The sequence below is a fragment of the Myotis daubentonii genome, chromosome 2 (genome assembly GCF_963259705.1).
Source record: "Myotis daubentonii chromosome 2, mMyoDau2.1, whole genome shotgun sequence".
NCBI lineage: Eukaryota > Metazoa > Chordata > Mammalia > Chiroptera > Vespertilionidae > Myotis > Myotis daubentonii.
Genome location: NC_081841.1, coordinates 19,315,058 through 19,339,980, shown reverse-complemented (window position 1 = coordinate 19,339,980; position 24,923 = coordinate 19,315,058). Strand labels below are relative to the sequence as shown.

The following is a 24,923-nucleotide window of genomic DNA, read 5'->3' as shown; positions in this document are numbered from 1 at the left end:
CAGGTGGATTCTTAAGACACAAGAATTTGAGAATCACTGGCTTAGTGGGCTGGTTCTCACTCTCTAAGGCAGCGGTTTGTGGGTCGTGACCCCTTTGGCGGTCGAACGACCCTTTCACAGGGTCGCCTAAGACCATCCTGCATATCAGATATTTACATTACGATTCATAACAGTAGCAACATTACAGTTATGAAGTAGCAACGAGAATAATTTTATGGTTGGGTCACAACATGAGGAACTGTATTTAAAGGGCCAGAAGGTTGAGAACCACTGCTCTAAGGCCTTACAGGTAGAGATGGGAATACTAGTGGAAGTTCCGAAGTGCTGGTTTTGGCTTGTGATGAAAATTTCTGGCAACTATTGCCACTAAAATGAAATGGTTTTCTTAGGAGATGTCCACTTTCCCACAACAACAAAAAACTGAACATCCCTTATGAACTATTGCTGTTATTTAAATTAGAAAAATGCGCTCTGTCCTTGCGATGATTTGCTGTCATCTGATGGGAAATTGTCAAAATAAATATGCAAGTCTGATGTCAACAGTGTAAATGGCATCCCCTAAAATTGTGCAATATACAACATTCCCAGCTACATTGGGGCGCATGGTCGATGCAGTCGAGGTGATTCACTGGTGTGGTCAAGGGCACACTTAGTGCTGGGAGACCTGGAGTTGAGTCTGACTTTGAGATTGACTGCTTGTGTGATCTTGGATAAATAATTTCATCTCTTTTAATGTTAGTATCCTTATCTGTAAAATTATAACTATAGTACCTATTCTAATGGTAATATTTAAGTTGTACAATTTAAACAAGATATTGGTAACACTGTGGAAACAGTACCTGGCATGTGGTAGCTCTTCAGCTTTTCCCTTATGTTTCATATAGAGAACTGGATCTTAACCTAGGGTTTCAGACCCATGTGGGGGGAGTAAAGTGGGGAAAGGAGTGATAATTTATTGTCAGGACAGTCCAAAATCCATATGCTTACCTAGCAGAGCCTGTAGGTGAGATAAATGATGTATCTTGCATATATACAGGCAAATATTTTAAAAATTATGTAAAATACTAGTTGAAAGTTATACTGAACATGTGATGCTATTTTTTCAGCAGATGGATAATAAAATTATAACAACTAAGGAGTATCTATCTCATAGGACTGTGGAAATTTAAAAGTTAATCTTATGTAAAGCATATAGCTTAGTACCTAGAACATGTTTTAATTAAATGTTAGTTGTGGTGATAAAGATGATAATACGATGGTGGTAGTGATGATGATGATAGAATGTGGGTGTGTAGGGGGGTCTTTGAAATTCTTTGATGTTAAAAAGATATCCTTAGAGACCTGGGTTTCTGGAAAAGCAGCAAATTAGGTGATCAGAAAACCCTCTTGCTGCAAAAACACCTAGAAATTATAGACAGAATTAAACAAGTATCTTCAAGTACATTGCATAGTTCACTAGCCAGTAAGGTAAATCCCAGGGGTCAAAATAGAAAGGGGCACTGAAAACCAGAAAATAATTTTATGAGTAGATTCTGCAGGAGGTTGATGGGCTCAGGTACATGCGTAGATAACAGCCATCCCGGGACAAGAGATGAGGCCTGGGCACAGAAAGATGAAGGCTTGGAACTGAGACTCACACATCGAATTAGAACCTACAAAAGACCACATCTTAGGAAAAGGTAGAGCAGGAAAAAAATCTGGCTGTTTATGTCGGGAGGTATCTCAATGGGTGCTGAAAAGAGGAGTGGATGAGAGAAAGTTTCTCTAATGATTTATAATTTTGGGTTTGCCTCAAGTAGGTCTATTATTTGAATTTATACTATTTGAGATGCTCAGAAACCTCCCTGAGCCTCTGATTCTTTTTAAATTATTATTATGAATTCTTTTTAGTTGGTGCACACAAATGTAGTTCAAGTGCTGGACGTTAAACGCATCCCACGGCACAACTTTGTCGGTCACACAACATATAATAATCACAATACTTGGAACACGGATTCTTGTTTGAGCCAGATTTCTATAAAAAGGGTACCATGGACAGCATTTCCACCTCTTGAATTTAACCTTTCTTGTGAGCCTGTAATTCTTGTATCTCCTCCATTCAAGAAGGGAGGGGCAAATATATATTATATATCTTGAATGGATGTATGTAACCAAATTGTATATATTCCAGGAATGCAAGGATGATTGAACATTAGGAAATGTATAAGGCAATACACCACATTAGCAGATAAAAGGAAAAAATGTGTGCACCCCACTAGATAAAGAGATGTAATAAAAGCACTTCACAATATTCAACAGCAATCTTCTTAAAAGATAACTCTTAACAAGTTAGGAATAGAACTTCTGTATTCCATAAAGATCTGAAGATCTTCAATGAGTGTTATACTTATGTTAAACAATGAAAAGCAGTCCCTTTATACTGATGTAACAACATAAGGATATCTGTTCAACATGTCCTAGAGGGGTGAGTATAAAAAAAAGCAGAAAAAAGGTATAGGGATTGTAAAGGAAGTATCAACTTTGTATTTATTCATGGATGAGTACAATGAAATGCATATTTTTAGCAGTATCAATCTTAATGTCCATCAGCAGAAGAGTAGATAAATATATTGTGACATATTCCTCAGTGTAACAATTTACTGTAGCCATGAGGATGAATGAACTAGAGTGGGCTTGAGCCAGAGTGAGTTTGGCATCATTGCCACCCTCTTATTTGCATTAAAGGAGGAAAACCTGCATCTCATTTCTGTATGGTTCTAGGTTAGTCTTCCAATGAGGCACATTTGCATGAATTTGTAATGCAGAGGGAAAGAGAGTTCTTATGTTACAGTGGTAGTTGGAAGAAGTGAATTTACTAGTCCTAATGTGCAAGCTCTTGCAATTCACCTGCTTCACTAGTAGATCCTTGAGGTTGTCAGCTGCCTTTTAGGTGCTTAGATTCACAGACTTCTGAATGTAGCAAAACAGTCACTGGCAACTTTCTTGATCTTTGCTCCCATGCCTTCCAATGGTGATAGACACGACCAGCTCTGTGTATTAAGTCCCTTTCTGTTTGGAATATCTAGAGTCATCCTATGTACCTAACCAAACCCTGACTGACAGATTGAGTTTCATACACCAGCATGAAAAACTTTCAACAACATGTGGTTGAAAGAAGAAAAAAAAACTGCAGAATTCCATGAGCGAATTAAAAATATGCAAAGCAATAGTGCATATCATTAATGGACATATACACATGTAGTAAAAGGTTAAAAACATGAAAAAGAATGGTAAGACCAAATTCAAGGGCAATGATTACCTCAGGTACACAGGGATTTCAACTCTATGCATGTATATGTGTGCTTTATTTCCTAAAAGTTTTCTGGAAAATATATGGAAAGTTATAAAGCTTGAGCAAAGTGGGTTGCTTTTCATGTTAAACTCTCTATAAATATAATTCCATTAAAAAGGTATGTAGTTTTTAAAATCATGGTGTAGACCATTGGATTTAATAGCTTCTAAGTATGGATTTCTAGCTCTAAGATTCTGAGGTTCAAAAAAGTAACGTTAAAAATAATGTAAAAATGATAAATGAATTATATTTTTAAAATTTACCTATATATTTGATACAATCAGAATTCTGAAAACCATAAAAGGAAGCTATCTACATGTTTGTGAAATCTAATTTGTATTTGGAGAAAAGGATTAAATATATTCATTATTTTACCTTTATTAATAATACTCCATATTTAATCAAAAGGCAAATACAATTAATAAGAAATTTAGTATTGTTGACATTGGATAGACTATTTAAATTTGTTATTTGGTTTTGAATTATTGTTAAAAGAAGTTTAGAAATGTTGCATATGAATTTTTCTCAACTTTTTCTGTTTTGTTTATAAAATCAATTTAGAAAACACCCTTGGAACAGTTATATTTGGCTTATGAACTTCTTGACAAAGCAATCGGTGGAATAAATGTCAATCGCATGTTAGCCACTTTGCCAAATGGATTATCAGTGTTTGATCATTGCTATGCCAAGGTAAGAATGGGAAATTCATATATTAGATTTAAGTTCTACTTAAGTGGGATGAAGGCTGACCTTAAGTAGATAAGTAAAGCATGATTTATGGTGGCTTCCCTCTCATAAGCCAGAAACATATTCAATCCCCTTTTCCCAGATGAAATCAGGAAGAGGAAGGAGTCTTTGTATTTGTTATTGAAGATGAATTTGTAAGCCAGAGTACAAAGGGTTGAGAAGTCAGCAGGATTTAATGACTAGGAGTAAAAAAACATGGGTGCTCATAGGGTAGAACTGTTATTAGTATGTTTTTATAACTATGTTTATTTTTTATTTTTACTTTAACTCTATCAAAGTATACACAGGATACAGATGGAGACATTTCCAAACCAGTCACAGCAAATAGTTTCATGATGGATTTACATCTTGAATTAATTCAAGCTCAGCACCAAATAGCTGTTGTGCTTCTTGACCAACTGGAAGGTATAGTTATCAAAGCAAACAATTTGTTCTGAATCAATTTTAAGCTAAGTTTAAGTATAGAATTAACTTAATTTGTAAATTATGTCCTTGTCAACTTGGGTGTTTATTATTTTGTTTTTTCTTCTCTGGTTAATATCAATAGATAGCTTTCATTATTCTTTACACCTTGCATAGCTAATAAGTTAGTAAACGTATAAAATTTGTTTATTTGAGCTATATTAAATTATTGGTATTTTGATAAATCAATGAAACAACCATTTATTGAGTGCCTACCAAAATCCAGGAATCATGATAGGCTTGGCACAAATAAGACACCCAGCCTCTACTTTTGAGCTTATAGATAAGCCAGGTATAATGAGGGAGGTTACTACATGTGATAGAAGTGGGGTCACAGTTTTTGTTATGGGCACACAGAAGAGGAGTATCCATGTGAAACAAGAAAGCCGGGGATGACTACCTGGAAGAGGTAATAATTGACCAGAAAGCTAGTAAATATTAGCTTTATGAAGAAGATTGAAAGGAGGCCATAATTTTGGATAGAGAAAGTAATGTTTAGAAAGGTGGAAGCAAACAGTTGTAAGGTGCACCTCTGGGAACGACTGGAATTCTCATGGCTGGATATAGCGCATGTGTCGTGGAATAACAGATACGCACAGGGAGGTAGATCACAGATAGATCTTGAAGAGCTAATGGGTATAGTTATCAAAGCAAACAATATGTTCTGAATCAATTTTACCCTGAAAGCTAATGAAAAACTGAGAAAGACATCTCTGATAGAGGACAGATGATTTGAATTTAAGTTGTTCTTGCAAGAACAGCTTTAAGAAAATGTGCCAGCGATAATACAAATAACGTGTTTACTTGAGTCTCAAAATAAGATTTAATATCATTAGGTCTAGAAACTCTTCTGTTTAGGATTAAATTTTGATAAAGCCATCTTACTCTTGACATGATTGTATAGCCACTATTAATATAACTAACCGTTCTCCATTTTAAATTATTGAGTAATTAAAGATAGAACTAAGTGTTGTAGCCTACTATGACTTCTGATCTCAATCTAAAGCATATCATACATACAGCTAAATAGTACATTGGATCTTATTTATCAATCTTAAAGATGATTTTGTTTAAGATGAAATAGAAAAAACATATTTTTTGAGTTAGAAGTAATTTGAAAATTCTTATGTCCTCATGTATACTGTGGCAAATATAAAACTGCACTATAGTAGATTTGTTTGAATTTTTATCTTTTGATGGAAAAAAATGATAGAGAAAGTGATAATTTTACAAAAAGATAGCTTTTATTTAATGTTTAGAAAATATTTCCTTTCTTGAACACAGCTGAATTGTAATGGCAATCTCCTTCTTCCTCTTCAGTTTTGCAGATTCCAACCAATAGCAAAAATATATCTACCAAAATTCCAGAAAAACTAAAACAACCTGAAAACAGTGTTTGTTTTACAGGTAATTAAAACCGGGGTAATCTGTCTTTCCAAAAATTTGTAAAGATCGTTTTTATGTTACCTTTTTGATAAAATGTTTGTTTACTTTTTCAGAAGTCAATGTAATGAATAAAATAAGGAAGAATAAGCTATCCAAAGCAATTTACTTGATGAAGAAAGCTCTTCTAATATTTGAGAAAGATGCAACCTCTACCTCTTCACCTAACTTGTTGATGGTAATAATATATCCTTCCTTCCTTTTAGTCTTGAAATACAATCTCTGTTAAGTGAATGATTTATTTCCCTTTTCTAAAAATAATGTGTTGCCCTTAACATTAATTATGAACCTTCAGGTTTACCAAATCTAGTGATCTGAGAAGAAACAGTCTTAGTCTTGAGCAAAAGTAGGTTTACGTTGTTCATATGGAAAAGAATATAATCATCTACGAATATAAAAACCCAGTGTCCGTGATGACCAGGATGACCAAATGACCGGTCCATCCCCCTGGCCCTCAGGCTCCCATTGATCAGGGGATGGCTAACAGGGGAACCAGGGTCCCTCAGGCTCCGATCAATCAGTGGCAGTGGAGCTGGTGGAAGGCAGACCGCTTGGTCCCTCCTCCCAGCCTTCAGACTCCAATCAATCAGTGGTGGAGGCAGGGTGGGACTGGGGACTGGCTCCCTTAGTAGTCCTGCAGGTTCAATTTCCAGAGGACAGGCTAGGCACCAATGAACCAGCACTGCTGGCACGATCCTGACAGTGCTGCTGGCCTCCTGGAACTTGGCCTTGGGCACTGCAGCTGCTTCCCCTCCCTAGACGCTCCACAAGGAAGAAAGGATACCACCAGCAGTACCAGGGGTGACCAGAGGTGACTGCTCTCCCTATGCTTCCTCCAAGTCACTCGAGCCGGCCCCCACCCACCCCACTCCAGATGAAGTGTGAGCACTGCACATGGAAGGAATGTAGTAAAAAAATAAAAACCGACGACCAAGAGAATGCCACAGTCAACGTCCGGAGTCCAGCTCAGGAGAACGGAGAGAAGGAAGAATTCCATAAGTTGGCCGATGCCAAGATATTTCTGAGTGACTGCCTGGCGTGTGACAGTTGTGTGACCACAGAGGAAGGAGTCCAAGTTTCTCAGCAGAACACCAAGGACTTCTTCCGTGTTCTGAACCGTAATAAGAAATGTGATACCTCACAGCAAAAGGTGCTGGCAGTGTCCGTGTATTCTCAGTCTCTGCCTTATTTTGCTGCTAAATTCAGCCTCAGTGTCACTGATGCATCCAGAAGGCTCTGTGGCTTCCTCAAAAGCCTTGGGGCGCACTGTCTTTGACATGAAGATAGCTGCGGACTTCAGCATCCTGGAGAGTCAGGAGGAATTTGTGCATTGGTACTGGCAGCACCGTGAGGAAGAGCCCCGGCTACGCATGCTGACCTCCGCCTGCTCTGGCTGGGACTGATATGCAGAGCACATGCTGGGTCACCCCATCATCCCCCACCTCTGCACGGCCAAGTCTCCCCAGCAGATCATGGGCTCTCTGGTGAAGGATTACTTTGCCAGATGGCAGAACCTGTCCCCAGACAAGGTTTCCACATCATTGTGGTCCCGGGTTATGACAAGAAACTGGAGGCCCTTCAAGAAGATATTCCCACAGCTTTACACAGTTCCCGGGTGCTGCCTGCGTGTTAACCTCGGGTGAAATTGTCCAGATAATGGAGCAAAGTGACCTTGCCTTGAATGACACCGCCATGGACACTCTGTTTGGAGACATGAAGGAGAGATTTCTGAGCCTGTGGGGAACGGGTCTAAGTCGGCAGGTGGACATCCCTTGAGGGGTCCTGGACTGCAAGAGGGTGCAGGCCAGGCTGAGGGACCCCCCCCCAGTGCACAAATTTAGTGTACCAGGCCTCTAGTCTATGTTATAAAAGGCCAGTGGCTGTAATGCCGTAACGGCCAAATGACCAGCCACCAGGAGGTGCATTGATGGGTCTCATGGCGTGGCGGGTCTGGGTCTCACATGATTTTGTGCACTGGGCCTCTAGTCCTATATAATAAAAAGCCAGGGACCATAAGTATAATGACTAGAATGACTGCTCGGCCAGTTGCCATGAGGTGCATTGACCACCTCTCGGTCCCTCCCCTTCCCCACCTCCCCTACCCCCTACCTGTGCCTGCAGGCAAACGGGGAACCATGGGAAGCAGGTGGGTGGCTGCAGGGCAGGACTACGAACTGGCAAGTGGGCAGAACGGCTGACCTCTTGGTCCCTCACCCTGGCATGCAGGCTCTGATGGAGCAGCAATGGTGAACGGTGTAACCGGAGTGGGTGGTGGGAGGACTGGGCTGGCTGTCAGGCTGTTGGGACCCCCAGCTCATCCCTGACTGCCCGGGAGCTCAGGCCGGTGGGAAAGCGGGTGCCAAAAACTTCACCTCTCTGTGCCTGCACCCAGCCAGCCACTGATGGAAAATGCCTCCCGCTTGGGGCTGCTCATGTGGGCACCGCTGCCACTGCCGCTGCCACTGCTGCTGCTGGGACTTGTGATGCTGACAGAAGCTGCGTGGTGTGCCCGTGACCTACCCGCCCCAACAGTGGAGGCAGTGTTCGGCCTAGGGACTGGCGAATGGGCAGAAGATGGCCCTGATTGCAGGCTAGGCCTAGGGACCCTACCCACATGATTTCGTGCCCTGGGCCTCTAGTATATAATAAAAGCCTAATATGCTAACTGTTTGCTGTTTGGTCATCTGGTCGTCCATTCAACCAATCAAAGCTATGCTAATGATACGCTAAGGCCACTCAACTACTCGATATGATGTGCACTCACCACCAGGGGGCAAACAACCAGTTGACCCGTCACTATGACGTGCACTGACCACCATGGGGCAGATGCTCCGACTGGTAGGTTAGCTTGCTGCTGGGGTCCGGCCAATCAGGACTGAGCGAGACTGAGTGAAGCGGATCAGACATGCCCTGGAGCCCTCCCATGGTCCCTCCCCGGCTGGCCAACCTCCTGTATCCCTCCCTGACCCCAATTGTGCACTGGTGGGGTCCCTCAGCCTGGCCTGCGCCCTCTCGCAATCTGGAACCCCTTGGGGATGTCAGAGAGCTGGTTTCAGCCTGATCTTACAGGCCAGGCCGAGGGACCCCATTGATGCATGAATTTGTGCACCGGGCCTCTAGTAATTAATAAATAATTATTCATGAATAAACTCTGTGTTTCACATACTCACAACTGTAAATCTACTTTTTCTACACCCTGGGTATCTCCAGTCTTGAACTCTCCTGAAATGAGCAATTTGCTTTCTGTATAATCCCTCTGTAGGTGCAACTTAACATGGGAAGTCAAATGAAATATGCAGAATTAAAAATAAGGGAAATTATAGAATCTAAGTGACACTGTGCCAGCATAATGCAGTCCTTACTATGGAATTAAAATACCCTCTCTCCAATTGGATATTGCTAATTTATGGACCAATTGTCTTGTTGATGTTGTCTCACTCTGGCCTGGAAATTGTTCTATCTTCTTGCTTATTCATTATATATTAATTTTAGAGTTTAAATTCATGAGAGAAATAACTTCAAGTTATGGAATCTTTTATATACCCCCCACCCCCTGTGTATTATCCACAAAAATTTGTTTGTATTGTCTGAGTGAATGGCACATGATGAGGCAGAGAATAATGCTACAAGTAGATTGGCTGATAAGGGAAAGAAAAAAGTAGGTCAATACTAGGGGGAAGATGCAGAGTTAAGGAACATTTTAGAGAGAAATTTTAGCATATTTATATGCTAAGAATGAAAAGCCAGAAAGAGAGAAATTGAAGATACATCAGAATGGCTAATATATAAAGTGGAGTCTAATAGAAGAGGGAAGGGGGATGAGGCTGAAAGCACAGATAAAGTGATTCCTTTTCAGTGGAGGGTGGCCTCTGATATAGAAGGGAAGGTGGAAAGAATAGATACAGATTTAATTAAGTCTGTTGGTATAGAAGCAGAGTTGAGTTGATACCCTTGTACCTCAATCATCTGATAAAGTAGAAATCAAAAAATATCTGCCAACAATAGTGAGTGAGGGTGGATAGTTGGATTGAGGAGAGAGGTAATGATTGGAGGGTGGAGAGGCATGGATGAGAGAGAGAGGTGACTCCAAGTTAAAGGACTGACTAGCACAATGAAGTCCTAGCTGAGATTGAAGACTGAATTTTTTAGGAGACACTATAAGCATGGTGGTGGGGCATTATTCTGGTGTGGTATTTTATTTTATTAATTATTTATTTATTATTGGTTAATCCTGATGGAATATTTTTTTACATTGATTTTTTAGAAAGAGTGGATGTGAGAGAGACACATTGATTGGCTGCCTCCTGCACACACTCGACTGGACTGGGCATCCAATCTGAAACCCAAGTACTTGCCCTTGACTGGGAATCAAACCTGAGACCCTTTGGTGTGTGGGGCAATGCTCTAACTACTTAGCCACACAGACCATGGCTTGGTGTGGTATTTTTAGTAGCTGTGACAGACTATTTGGAACAGAGAGTTTTGTATAGGGTTGGGCCTTCCTGCCTTCCTGCCTTCCTCCCTCCCATCCTTCCTTCCTTCCTTCTTTCCTTCCTTCCTTCCTTCCTCCCTCCCTCCCTTCCTTCCTTCCTTCCTTCCTTCCTTCCTTCCTTCCTTCCTTCCTTCCTTCCTTCCTCCTTCCTTCCTTTCTCTCTTTCTCTCTCTCTCCCTCTCCCTCTCTCTTTTTTTCATTTGTATTTATTTATTTTTTAATCTTTATTGTTGAGATTATTACAGATGTTCCTCTTTTTTCCCCCCATTGCCCTTCTCCACCCAGTTCCCACCCAGCCCCAGGCTTTCACCACCCTATTGTCTAGGTCCATAGGTAATGCATATATGCATATAAAATCTTTATTTAATCTCTTCCCGCCCCCCTCACCTCCCTTCCTTCTGAGAATAATCAGTCTGTTCCATTTCCATGTGTCCAATTCTATTTTATTCACCAGTTTTTTCTGTTCATTAGATTTATTAGTTTATTTTTATTTTTAGATTCAATTGTTGATAGGTATGTATTTGTTGCCATTTTGTTGTTCATATTTTTGTTCTTTTTCTTTTTCTTCTTCTTAAAGAATACCCTTCAACATTTAATATAATACTGATTTGGCGGTGATGAACTCCTTTAGCTTTTTCTTGTCTGTGAAGTTCTTTATCTGACCTTCAATTCAACAGTGGTATGGGCATTCCCTTGAAGGTAACTAACTGCTTTTCTCTTGCTGATTTTAAGATTCCCTTTGTCTTTAGCCCTTGGCATTTTAATGATGATGTGTTTGGTGTGGTCCTCTTTGGGTTCCTCTTGTTTGGGATTCTCTGTGCTTCCTGGACTTGCAAGTCTATTTCTTTCACCAGGTAGGGGACGTTTTCTGTCATTATTTCTTCAAATAGGTTTTCAATATCTTGCTCTCTCTCTTCTTCTGGCACCCCCATAATGCAAATGTTGGTACTCTTGAAGTTGCCCCAGAGGATCCTTATACTATCTTCATATTTTTGGATTCTTTTTTCTTTTTGCTCTTCTGGTTGGGTAGTTTTTGCTATCTGAGATTTCAAATCGTTGATTTGATTCTCAGAATCCTCTACTGTTGAATCCCTGCATATTATTATTTATTTCAGTCATTGTATGCTTAATTTCTGACTGGTCCTTTTCCATTTCTTTGGAGGTTTCTAGCAGATTCTTATGTAACCTTATAACTGTGGTTTTGAACTCTATCCAGTAGTTTGCTTTTTTCCATTTCTTTCATTTGTGACATGTTTCTTTGTCCCTGCATTTTGGTTGCTTCCCTGTGTTTATTTCTTTCTGTTGGGTAGAATGGCTATGTGTCCTTGTGTTGGTAGAGTGACCTTGTGTAGTAGGTGTTCTATAGGGCCCAGTGGCTCAGCCTCCCCAGTCACCTGCGTTGGGCACTCTAGATGCACCCATTTGTGGGCTGCGAGCACAGTCTGTTGTAGTTGAGACTTGATTGCTATTGGGTCACTGGGAGGAATTGACCTCCAGGCCATTTGGCTGTGAGGACCAGCTGTGACTACAGTGGGAGAGCTTCTATTTAGGAGACACCCCTATGGAGCAGGACTTGCTTGAGTGGGGCTTTGATGCTCACTGAGTTTGCCCCTGGAGTGTATCTCTTATGGATATGTAGAGTTGTAATCTGGTATGGTCTGACACTGACCATTGGGTATACTGGCTCTTGGGTGTCCAGGGAGGTGCAAAGTCAGCCACTGCCTGGGGCCACCAAGCAGGAGCTACAGAGAGATATGCAGATTCCTCCTATTTGTATGGGGTTTAAAAGTACCCAGATGAGGCCCAGCTGTGAAGCAAGGCAGGCTGGTGCTGGTACCAGGTCTTGGGCCTTTTATTGATAGGTTTGAGGTTCCCTTATCCAGCTGTAGCTTGTTTGGGAGATTTTAGCCTGAGCAAGGACAGGCCATTCTTATGCAAAACCCACTGCACACACCTTGAGTGGGGTTGTAAATTGGATGAAGCGGGGTCTTAAGGAATAACCAGGACAGCATAAACAGAAATGGTTACCAGTCAGCCCTGAGACTGGGGAGGTCCCAGCATAGGAACAATGTTCCTGCAAGCACCTCCATCTGGAAGAAAGTCACCCCTGAGTTCTTGCCCCAATGCCAGACAATCCAGTTCCTCCTCGTATGTGTCTGTGATCCCCAGAGCCTCACCCTGGTGCTGGAGCTCAGAGGAAGCAGGACCTTGTAAGTTGAGTTCATGGTGCTAGCCTTTTAAAAGGAACAGCTGAGTCTCCATTAGCCTCTGTGTCACTGAGCCCCAATCTGTACTTGTTTTTATAGCCATAGTTCTTACTGCCCTAAGGGATTTCTTTTCACAGCTCTGGGATCCTGGGCTGGAGATCTGGAGTGTGGCTGGAACCCCTTGCTCCTCCGTGTGGCCTCTGCAGAGACAGAGACAGCCTCCCTCCCAATTAAAAAAGCAGCACATGTGGGTGCCGAACCAGCCTGTTTTGCGCCCCGCACCTCCTACCAGTCTCAGTGTGCTCTTCTTTACTTTCCTAGTTGTAGGACTTCCATTCAGCTTGCTTTCCAATGATTCTGGATGATGTTTGTTCTGTATTTTAGTTGTAATTTTGATGTGGCTGTGGGAGGCGGTGAGTACTGGTATTTACCCACACTGCCATCTTCAAATCTCCTCCTCCTTCTATTTCTGAAGTGAAACTATTTTAATTAAGAAAAATTATAAACATAATGCCCTTTGAGGATAGATTCATAACATGCATTTCGAGACCTTACTTTTTATGAGTCATCCTCCTTAAGGATTTTCACCAACTAACAAGCATTGAATATTTATTTAGAAGTCCTGAAATCTTCGGCAGCTACCTCTGCTCCTCAGTGGTATTTTTTTTTAATTCAAGTGTTAAAGCTTAATGATCAGTCCTCAGGGTACAATGATATTGGCTCAAATTATTGCCAAACTTTCTTTCCTTAAAACATACAAATAAATTTCTTTCCCTTGGCAATTATATTGTGCTGGGGCATATCACAGAATGTTTTACATTATTATGATCTTGTAATTAAGGTATCCCCAAATCAGTAACTGATGTGTCACCTGATATAAAATGGTTTGAAAAGCCCGGATCTTTTCAGAACTCTTAAATAATTCATACTCTGTTTTAGTTTTTCAAAAGTATTGTGACTTTGTGGAGCTGGATGATCGCATCAGGTGTCTGTTTTATTACAAATCAATTAAAGGTGGACAAACTTGTTGCCATGAATGAGGGATAAACCTTCCTAGTTCACTGTTAGCTTTCCAAATGAGATGAATTTTTTTCTTGATTATGGGGTATTTATTTTCCCCATTTTCCTGTCTTGATTATTTGACTTCTGGGAGTTTACATTGGCTTTTTACACATTATACTTCAGATTTATTTTAATTTATTGCCACTAGAATCACGAGATATCCTTGATCTTTTACTTCTGATCAAATAGAGCTATCATTGTGTGGCTTATCATCATTGCCCTTGGAGTCCACCCACTGAGCATTCAGAATCTTTGCAGATGGGATTTCTCATTGGGAAGAGGCAGAACTAGTTCTCTATCCATGTGCTAAATGTTACCAGGGCAGGGTTGTTCACTGTTGTTTTTTGTTCAGCTGAACATCACCTTTTGAGGAATTTCTTCCTCCCATAGATGTAATCAGGTGGAACTTTTCAGGGGCTTTCTCCTCTTCTGGCCCCAATGAGGACTAGTGATGCAAGCTTGGCAGATTTGTTGCTCCCTTTTTGGAATTTGAGTCTTGAACAGAGGGATAAAATGATTAAAACTAGTTGGTGTTCATTCATTCTAATGCGTGTGCCCTGGTCAGACAATTATAGTTTTGTTCTATTAACCCTCCTATCTTTGTGGGCCTGCTTTGATCCTAGCCTGGTTTTCCTGTTGTTTCTGTTGAAAAACAAACAAACAAAAAACCCAAATGATGCATCTAATTTTCTCCTAATATTATTCTTTGGAACCTAAACAAATAGATAGTTGAGATGATCTTAGCAGTTCCAAATTCTAGTAATAATGCTTCAACTTTAAGAAAAGGAACATTGTGAGTTAGCATATTTATTTTTATAATTGACACGAAATCTAATTTTATGGTCCTATTTTGAAACCAGAACTAATGAAGAAGCCACTAGAAGTTCTAATAACTCCTGCCTTTAATATTCCCTAAATTTGTATCTTGAGGTCCTCTAACTACCACTCTGTTAACTATGATAGCAGTAATTGGATTACTGAACGTAATTGTTTTTCTTATTTTATAGCATTTTAGTCAAATGAATTCTATTTGTTTTTTTTGGGGGGGGGGAGGGAAGAACATAGATGAGCTAATTTTTTTTCCAGAGATTTTCTCAGCTTTTTTAAATTGCTCCATGCTGATGTCTTCCTCATAAAGAGCAAACCTTTTATGATTCTGAGCCCTCCCATGAGATCATGTTTTGACCTCCAGGCTTGAAACTACTGACAGAGATTTAAGCATTTTTACATATAAGGTTACCCCCCTTTTAAAAACATTTTAAGGGTGTTGTACAGGCAAGTTCATTAGGTTGCCTTTCTGATGAAGACAATATAGTATAATGCTTAGGAGTATAAGGGTCTTAGATTAGAGTTTTGATTCTACCACAGACTAGCTGTATGACTTAAATCAAGTTTACTTAAGTTCTCTTAAGTTTCAGTTTCTTCAGCTATAAAATGTGAGAGTTCTAGGAAAATTAAATGAAATGATGCACATTTAATGCTTAGTATTTGGCACAGCGTAAGCAGTCAATATTGTTAGCCAACATTATTATTATTATTACTACTCCCACCTCAAGCACTCTGGAAGGTCCTGTTTTGTCACATCAGAATTATTTTTGGTGCTTTAAGCATATTTTTCTCTATCAAATTACACATTTTTCTGTGTTTTCTCTTATATCTATGCTATAAATTATATATTTTATTCTAAGCAATATTTCTTACCAGTATTCTTAGATATGACTTAATGTACTTTTCATCTCCTTCTGAAATATACATAACAGTGTTAAGAACCCAGACTATACCTCAGATCTACTAGGCAGCTAGTAAATATGGCACTTTATCATTGCAGTCTTTTGATAGTTGTTTCCATATGTCTTAATCATGTCCTTGAAGATTGCTCTATATCTTCCTACAAGTGTTTTGCTGCAGTGTGGGTGTTAAGCCATCATCAAATATATTTGTCAACCTGTCCTCATAAACATTGAATAACTTCTGAAAAGAGGCAGATCTCAGTTTCTGTGGTGGAAACTATAGGCAGAGAGACTTCATTCAGCCAACAATATTTTGGACTTCAGTAGTATTATTTTGGGGCACATTGCAGCACAAACCCCCATTAAAAAAACACTCAGGACTTACTTCCTTTGTGAATGGGTGTAGGAGCTTCTCTCCATTGAGGTTCTGTGGCTGATTCTTTTCCTGTGATAGGGAAAGATTCATTTCTTCTTTCAAACTTAGTAAGCCCTCTGATTTGGTAGACACTGTGCTAGGCAGTGAGGATATAGTTATTTTCCATTATTTGCCATGTCATGGAAAACCCATTTCCTCTTGACCTCTGATTAGGGAATTGTCTATATTTCGGAGCTGCAATACTTTGGTGTTCTAGATCATTGCTGTTATAGGCCATATTCATGTCCACGTTGATAACACTTTCACAACTGAGTACAGCTAGTTTCATGGGAATTGTTCTTCCTTGATTTTTTGGGACTTTGTCTCTGATGATATTTCCTCCTTTCTATCTGAGAAACCCCCTTTAAAAAGTCCCTAGTCACTTTCTCATAAGTGGAACCTTATTATCAGCTTAATTATTTGGTTCACTAAATTAGGATGTTAATTTCTAACTATCAGTAGGGTTTACTTTGAGTCCTATTATACTATACTAGAGGCCTGGTGAACGAAATTTGTGCACTTGGGGGGTGGCGTCCCTCAGCCCAGCCTGCCCCATCTCACAGTCCGGGAGCACGGGGAGCGGGCCTAAGCCACAGTCTGGCCTCCCTCTGCAGGAGACAACTGGCTGATTAGGGGAATGTACCGCCCCCATCACCCTGCTGCTGTTGCCACTGCCGGCTGCCACAGCTGCCAAGGTGTTTTCATCAACACGGACTCCAGTCCCTTCACTACAAAAAAATGACAACTTCCTTTAGGCATTTTTAAGATGTCTCTTTCATAGGATATGACATTTCTTTCTTTCTTTTTTTCAATCCTCACATGAGGATATTTTCCCATTGATTTTTAGAGAGCTTGGAAGAGAAAGGGAAAGACAGAAACATCAATGTGAGAGGCAGACTTCGATTGGTTGCCTCCTGCATGAGCCCTGACCTGGGCCCCGGCCAGGGAGGAGCCTGCAACCTAGGTACATGCCCTTGGTCAGAATCAACCCCGCCCCACTGAGGGTTTGTGTCTCCGCCCTGGCCACAGCAGCCCAGCGCAGTGGCTGCAGGGCTGGGGCTGGGGGCCAGCCCCCCTGTGAGTTGTTCTCTTCGGCTCCGGGGCTGGGTGTGGGCTGCCCTGTCTGTTGTTTTCTCAGGCTCTGGGCCTGCACCAGGCCCCTCCTCCGGAGCTGGTTGTGACCATTATAGTGTCCCAGCCTAATTTGCATATTCCCTCTTTTATATATATATATATATATATATATATACACACACACACACACACACACACACACATATATATATATGTATATATAATTGTTCTGATTTACCTAAATCAAGGACTTTGTTTTAGATTTTTCTTCCATCACCTTTCAATTAAACTGTGATATTTTTATTAACACTTCAATATTTTTATTAACCTACTTCAAATCACGTCATGGGATTATGAATGAGGGATAATAAAGTTAAAATTGATCAAGACTTAATCAGAATATTTTAAACATGATTTCTTAGAATGCAGATTATCCTCCTCTTCATAATTTCATACATCTTTCATTCAGAACACATTTATTAAACCTAAAGAGATAAATAAAGCACTGTCCTTGCCACCAAGACACTCATTATTTAGAGAGTATGGACAGTCATGTCTACAGGTGCCTTATTGCATAATACTTACTAACATAAAGATTGTGTGAAATGAAGGGAATGAGTACCTAAATGCATGGGACTTATCTTGAAAGAAGTCAACAGAGAAGATGTGTGAGTGGGTCTTGAAACACAGAAGAGGGTGTAAGACCCTCCAGAAAGAGGAAAATACAGGAGCAAAGACATATTAGAGGCACAAAAGAATATAGAATTATCTGGAAGTGAGTGATTTTTCTTTTCTTTTATGGTTTTGGAGGTTAGGTTGGACAGGGTGGTAGCTATGGGAGGAAAAAAGAGTACAGGGGGGAAAAAGACTGGAAAGTATAGTTGTAATCAGAATAAAAAGGGCTTTGGAGGAGTTTGCCCCGTAACCAGTATGGAGGAGCCATTGATGAGCTAGGCAACTGAAAGTTTAAGAGCCTAGAGGCTGAGAGGAAGGACAGGGGGCTTATTTACTCATCTAAATCAGTGGTCCCCAGTCCCTGCTTCCCTTCAGAATTATCTTTGGCATTTGTTAACAATACATGGTCAAGCTGCACCGCCGGTGATTTTTATTAAGTGGGTTTAGAGTAGGGACAGACTATCTTAATTTTTAAATAAACTTCATAGATGATACTGATCAACAGCCAAGTCTGAGAAATGTCTGTGTGATGGCCCAGGGCAGGAAGTTTAAAAAGATCTCAGTTGGGTTCATGGTTATGCAGGGAGACGCTGCTAGTGTCAAGTCAGAAGATGCTCGTTTCCAGCTGGTTCAGCTGAGCATGAACTGCTGAGGCAAATTTTGGGAATTAATGTAGAAAGCCCAGAGCAGTTGACCAGTCAATTGAGATGGAGTCAAAGGCAGTCTGTGTTAATATCAGGGCCAGTGAGCCAGTGGTGCTGGTATATTTTCAGACTCCAGACATAATCCAGAGGAAGGAAATGTCTCCAGACTTTCAAGGCATTGCTCCCCTTTCCTTATGTTGCCTAAGTTTCCTTAGGCTGATTTTACTTATTCTTTTGCAACCTGAATAATCATAGTCTCCACAGCCTGTGATGCGAATGAAGGCACATTAAAATTTAATCTTCAAAATGTAATAGATTTTTTTAAAGTTCTCACCTGAGGATATGTTTTTATTGATTTTCAGAGAGGAAGGGAGAGGGAGAGAGAAATATCAATATGTGAGATACATTGATCGGTTGCCTCCTGTAAGCACCTCAGGCCAGGGATCAAACCTTCAACTGAGGTATGTGCCCTGCCTGGGAATTGAACCCACCACCTTTGGTATACGGGACAATGCCCCAACCAACTGAGCCACTTGGCCAGGGCCAAAATATAATAGATTTTATTTCCCTTCTGTTCAACTAGGAACTTCTCTCAAAATTTTCCCACAGTTACCTGGGGAACCTACTTACCTTGTTCAACTCTGGCCTCTTTCTTATCAAGCTTCCACCTATTGTTGCCTTTCCAGGGAGCCTGGCTCTGTGGGCACATCTGCCTTCTCAGGGGCCAAGGGGGGCCTGTGGTCTGTGGCAGAAGGTGGATGGGGAACTGAGCCTCTGTCCAGCCCTGTGCTGGTTGGGTCCTCTGGGTTGAACTGGAACTTGACTCTCTCACAGTCTTTTATGACACAGTCCCTTCTGCTTCTGGCCTTTACCATTTTTTCATCCATTTTCTTCATCTCCTCCCCTCCTCCCCCCAGTTTGATTGAATGAATGAAAAAGTGGTGATAATGGAAGGTAACAGATGCCATCTTATCTCCTTGAATGATTGACTGATTCATTCATTCTGTGATTCAACAGTTACACCAAGTACCATGTGTACGTAAATTAGCTTTTGTCTGGCCAGCGTGGCTCAGTGGCTGAGCATCAAACTATGAACCAGGAGGTCACAGTTTGATTCCTGGTCCCGGCACATGCCTGGGTTGCAGGCTTAATTCCTGGGGCGGGTGTGCAGGAGACAACTGATCAATGATTCTCTCTCATCATTGATGTTTCTTTCTCTCTCCCCCTCTCCATTCCTCTCTGATATCAATAGAAATATATTTTAAACAAGTAGCTTTTGCTTGTAAACAAGTATGGTCTCTGGCACGTAGGCTCTGGAAGCATAGTTATCATATATCACCCTTCTCGCAAGAAGGAACGGTTGTCCTGTGCAGAAGGCTAAGGCTCCTGAACTGTAAGTGCAGGAAAATGTTCAAGGTCTTCTGGCACGGAATAAGTGGAATTAAAACACCATGAATTACTAGAGATACATTTTAATCACGACAAATTATTTTAGACCTTAAGTCCACCATTTCTAATAGAAATAAAAATGAGAAGTTAATTCTGACCTCAGTTTAGGCCAACCTTCATTATTTTAAGGAAAAAGCATGATGCTATAGTTTTATAGTCTGCACTCCCACAGGGAATGGGTTTACCCACTTAGCTTTAAATATCACTCTGATGTTTATGACTCCCAGATCCTCTCTCCAGCCTTAGCCTTTCTTTTGAGCTTGAGTCCAGCTTTCCAAATGAAAGCTTTAAACTCATCGTGTCTTCTGTAGGGGAAACAGCACGGGTGTTTGTATCTGAGAGAAACGCGTTTGACATTTGGTGGACATTTTGTCTCCTCATCCTCCGGGTTTTCTTTCTGAGGTGTTTGTTGAATTTGCTAGAACTTTCAGAATAAAAAGGGATAGTGGCATTGTGTCTCCTCCTGGGTGCTATTTCAGTGCTTCACGATTGCCATGATTTTCTCTGTTGTCTAAAATTACTGTTTTTTCTCATGCTTAAAGAAAGAGCTTTCTGAGTTTATTGAGCTTTGCCTCCCACCCCAGCTTTATTGAGGTATAATTGACAAATGAGATTTTAATATATTTAGAATGTACATTGTGATTATTTGATATATTTATTGTGAAATGATTACCATATTACAGGCTAATCAGGCTAATTAACACATTTATCACCTCACATGGTTGCTTTTATTGTGTGTGTGAGAACTCTTAAAATCTATTCTTGAGTACTTGAAATTTCCTAAATTTCAAGTACTCAATGCAGCATTATGAACTATAGTCACCATGCTGTACGTTAGATCTTTAAAACTTATTTCATTTTATAACTGAATGTTTGTATCATTGACCAGCATTCCCCTTCCCCCCAATTTTCCTTCTTCCTTTATGATTTGGGTGTTTTTTATTTCATTTTCTTTTCTGATTGCTGTGGCTAAGATATCCAGTACCATGTTGAATAGGCGTGATAAGAGTGTGTGCCCTTGTCATATGCCTGATCTTAAAGGGAACACTTTCTATCTTTCACCATTGTTATGATGTTAGCTGTGGGGTTTGTCATATATGGCCTTTATTATGTTGAGGTATGTTCTTTTGTATGCAATTTGTTGAGAAGTTTTATTATAACAGGATGCTGAATTTTGTCAAATTCTGTTTGGGCTCTACTGAAATGATCATATTTTTTTTTCATTTTGTTAATGTGGCATATTGCATTTATTGATTTGAATCATATTTATATTCACCCATCCTTGAATCCTAGGAGTAAATCCTGCTTAATCACTGTGTATGAGTCTTTCAATATACTGTTAAATATGGTTTGCTAATGTTTTGTTAAGGATTTTTCCACCTATGTTCATCAGGAATATTGGTCTGTAATTTTCTTGTATTATCCTTTTCTGGCTTTGGTACCAGGGTAATGCTGACCTTGTAAAGTCATTTTGGAAATATCCCTTCTCATCAAGTTTTGGAAGAGTTTGAGAAGGATTGGCATTAATTATTCTTTACATTTTTGGTAGAATTCACTAGTGAAACCATCCGGTCCTGTGTTTTTCTTTAGTGGGAGGTTTTTTGATTACTGATCATTTTCTTACTTGTTATTGGTCTGTTCATATTTTCTATTTCTTCATGATTCAGAAATGTTGGTTCAAACGCTTTGTCCATTTTTAGTGGGGTTGTTTGTTGTTTTATATGAATTTATAACAGTTCTTTATATATACTAAATGCAGGCCTCTTAGCAGATGTAAGATTTGTAAATATTTTGTCTCTGTCAATTGTCTTTTCACTTTTTTGATGTTATCATTTGAAGCTTTTAATTTTTGATGAAATCTTAATCCTAGGTCATGAAGATTTACTCCATTTTCTTCTAAGAATATTTTGGCTGTCACACTTGGATCTGTAACTAATTTTGAATTAATATTTGTATTTGGTGTGATGTAGGGGTCCATGTAGATGTCTAATTGTCCCAGTACTATCTGTTGGAAAGGCTATTTCTTCTCTATCATACATTGAATTTGAATGTTTACATAGGTTTTTGTTTTGGAGCTCAATTAGAGTGCTTTTGGCTTTTAATTTAATTTAAAAGAGGATTTTAACCCATTTACATGTATTATTATTGATGATATATTTAGTCTTATTTTGAATATCATTTAGGTCTTCTGGTTCCCATGTTTTCTTTCTTTTGATTGCCTTTCCTTCAGGTATACAGAATAAGTGTTTTTAACTGCTTTATTTCTTCTTGCTAATAGGAAGAAACTCTCAATAATATTCATTTGAAAACCACATATACTAATAGTCTCATTGCTTGAGAGTTACATTTCAAGTTGCATTAAGAGTAGGTGTACAGTTCACTAGTATAAATGTAGATGATTGCATTATGAACTTTTTAAGGACAATGAAATATGATGATAGATATTCAGAGGATTTGATTAAAAAATGAAATGTCTTATATTAATATATAATAATAATGATAAACAAATTAGACATATATATGACACTACTGCCTTAATAACTATTTTTTTTACTTAGCTTTATTTAGTAGCTATTTTTAAAATTTCTGCAAAATCATTCAGTGCTTGAAATATGTATACCATCAAGACTTGAAGAACTATATATAACAAGACTAGAGGCCCGGTGCACAAAAATTTGTGCACTTAGGGGGTTCCCTAAGCCCGGCCTATGCCCTCTCACAGTCTGGGACCCCTTGAGGGATGTCCACCTGCTGGCTTAGGCCCGCTCCCCCTGGCAGTCAAACATCCCTCTGGCAGCCTGGAAGCCCTTGGGGGATGTCCACTTGCAAGCGGGGAGCAGGCCTAAGCTGCAGTCGGACATCCTTAGCGCTGCTGAGGAGGTGGGAGAGGCTCCCACTACCAACACTCTGCTGGCAGCTGGCAGCCTGGCTTGTGGCTGAGCAGAGCTCCCCCTGTGGGAGCACACTGACCATCAGGGGGCAGCTCCTGCATTGAGCATCATAGTGACCGGTGATTCTCAGTCGCTGTTAGGGTCAATTTGCATATTACCCTTTATTATATAGGATAGAGGCCTGGTGCATGGGTGGAGGCCAGCTGGTTTGCCCTGAAGGGTGTCCCGGATCAGGGTGGGGGTCCTGCTGGGGTCCCTGGCCAGCCTGGGTGAGGGGCTGAGGGCCGTTTTCAGGCTGGCCACACCCCCTTCAAGGTGGGGGTCCCCACTGGGGTGCCTGGCCAGCCTGGGTGAGGGGCTGATGGCTGTTTTCAGCCTGGCCAAGCCCCCCAGCAGGGACCCTCACCCCATGGGGGTGTGGCCAGACTGGGTGAGGGGCTGAGGGCCATTTTCAGGCTGGCCACACCCCCTTCAGGGTGGGGGGTGTCGCTGGGGTGCCTGGCCAGCCTGGGTGAGGGGCTGATGGCCGTTTTCAGGTTGGCCACACCCCCCGGTGACCCAAGCTCCAGACTCTCCTTTTTTTTTTTTCCAGTGCCTCCTTGAGGGGAGGTCAGGGTGGGCCAGGGAAGGCGGGAAGCTTGGCTTCCTCCACCACCAGGGGTAACCCAAGCCTCCTGCTCACTCCAACTCTGTGGCAGCCACCATCTTAGTTGGGTAAATTTGCATACTCACTCCTGATTGGTTGGTGGGCGTGGCTTGTGGGTGTAGAGGAGTGGCCGCATGATGGTTAATTTGCATGTTTCTCTTTTATTAGTGTAGATAGTGTTGTTTAATATTACTACAAATATAAGTGAAATTAAAGCTCTTGAAATATATTTTTCTGTTTTCACACCTTATTATAGGAAGCATATTCTTTAATTGAGAAGGTTGAAGTAGAACAAAATGCTCAATATTCGTATCGGAAAAATATGGAAAGTTCAAAAGAAAAGAAAAGCAGAATCCCTCCTCCACCTATCCTGCTATCCCGAACTCATTGTTCTGTGATGTTGAAACCTGCTCCATTTATTTCAGATGTTAAGGTATGTTGTCCACTATTATCTTTACTTCAGGCAATGCAACATAAGTACTTTTATGACTACAATGATTGATACTTTTATTGCTTTTAGGGCCTGACTAGTCTTATTTATAAGCACTGAACACTGGGATTAATATTCTAATGTAGTAATTATACTTAGTTTCTTCATGATCTTTTCCTTTTTATGCTGTTTCCCTTTATGCTCTTTATAGTCCTGCTGTACCCATATATATAATAAAGAGAAACAGTAGAGAAGCATTTGTAAGTATCTTCATCACCATGACAGAGTCATATGCTGACATTCTAGTGTGACACTTGAAGAGGGTAGATGTTATTCTCAGAGTCAATGATGGAGATGAATTTGGGGATGGTGAATTTAGTGGTTCTTTCCAAAGTTCTTCCAAGTAAATGGGGATGCTTTTAATACAGACACACAAATGACAATTCCAGCTATATTATAAGTCACACATTTTTATGTATTTATTGAAGAATGTGCTCTTTTTTCCATCCTCAATGCCTTGGAACTCAGCCTACATGTTACTGTAACTTGAGATTTTAGTTTCCTCACAAACATTTGGTTCTACCTAATTTATATTTTAAATATTACCTTTTCCTCTTTAGATGATCAACAACATGCTCTTTGATGTTATAAAGATTAAAGTTGTGTCTTTGATTCTTTTAGGACTTCCACTTGAGATTACATGGACTTGATACAGTGGGAAGGGCATGGGCTTTAAAGTCAGATGCAAGTTTAAAAATTTCAGCTCCACCTGCTAGCATTAGGACTCTCTAGGAAATCTGATTATATTTCCTTAGGTGTTTTATGTTTTGTTGTGCTTTCATTTATAAAATATGTTTACTGTGAAAATTAAATGAAGTATTATATAATGTCCTTGGTATATTAACTTTTCCCCTCATATCTTATTAAATATATGTAGTAAAGTTTTCTAAAAGCAATTAATAATGTAACCATGATTACATGATTTAATTTTTATTTTTTCATAAATGTTGTCCAATGAGCATTGAGTATCTATCATCTATTTAGCAGTGTAAGGTAATTGAGGTATAAAAATAAACACAAATAAAACATGGTCTAGTGAGTCTTTGAGGAGTTTTAGACTGATGATAGATGGACATCAGTGAGAAATAATACCATCTTCCCAATGCCTTATAATTGGGGGAATAGAAGTATCATTTGTCTTATGTCTAACTGCTCTATAATAAAT

The 24,923-nt window shown here is 40.1% G+C and overlaps 1 protein-coding gene across 1 annotated transcript in view; it reads left to right on the top strand.

The window, feature by feature from the left end:
- CFAP54 (cilia and flagella associated protein 54) overlaps positions 1 to 24,923 on the top strand; it is a 252,763-nt gene that overhangs the window by 46,146 nt on the left and 181,694 nt on the right. The window contains exons 16-20 of the mRNA XM_059681924.1: positions 3,893 to 4,021; positions 4,357 to 4,483; positions 5,861 to 5,947; positions 6,040 to 6,161; positions 23,525 to 23,701. Coding sequence (XP_059537907.1) covers positions 3,893 to 4,021; positions 4,357 to 4,483; positions 5,861 to 5,947; positions 6,040 to 6,161; positions 23,525 to 23,701 — 642 coding nt within the window. The remainder of the gene's footprint in view (positions 1 to 3,892; positions 4,022 to 4,356; positions 4,484 to 5,860; positions 5,948 to 6,039; positions 6,162 to 23,524; positions 23,702 to 24,923) is intronic.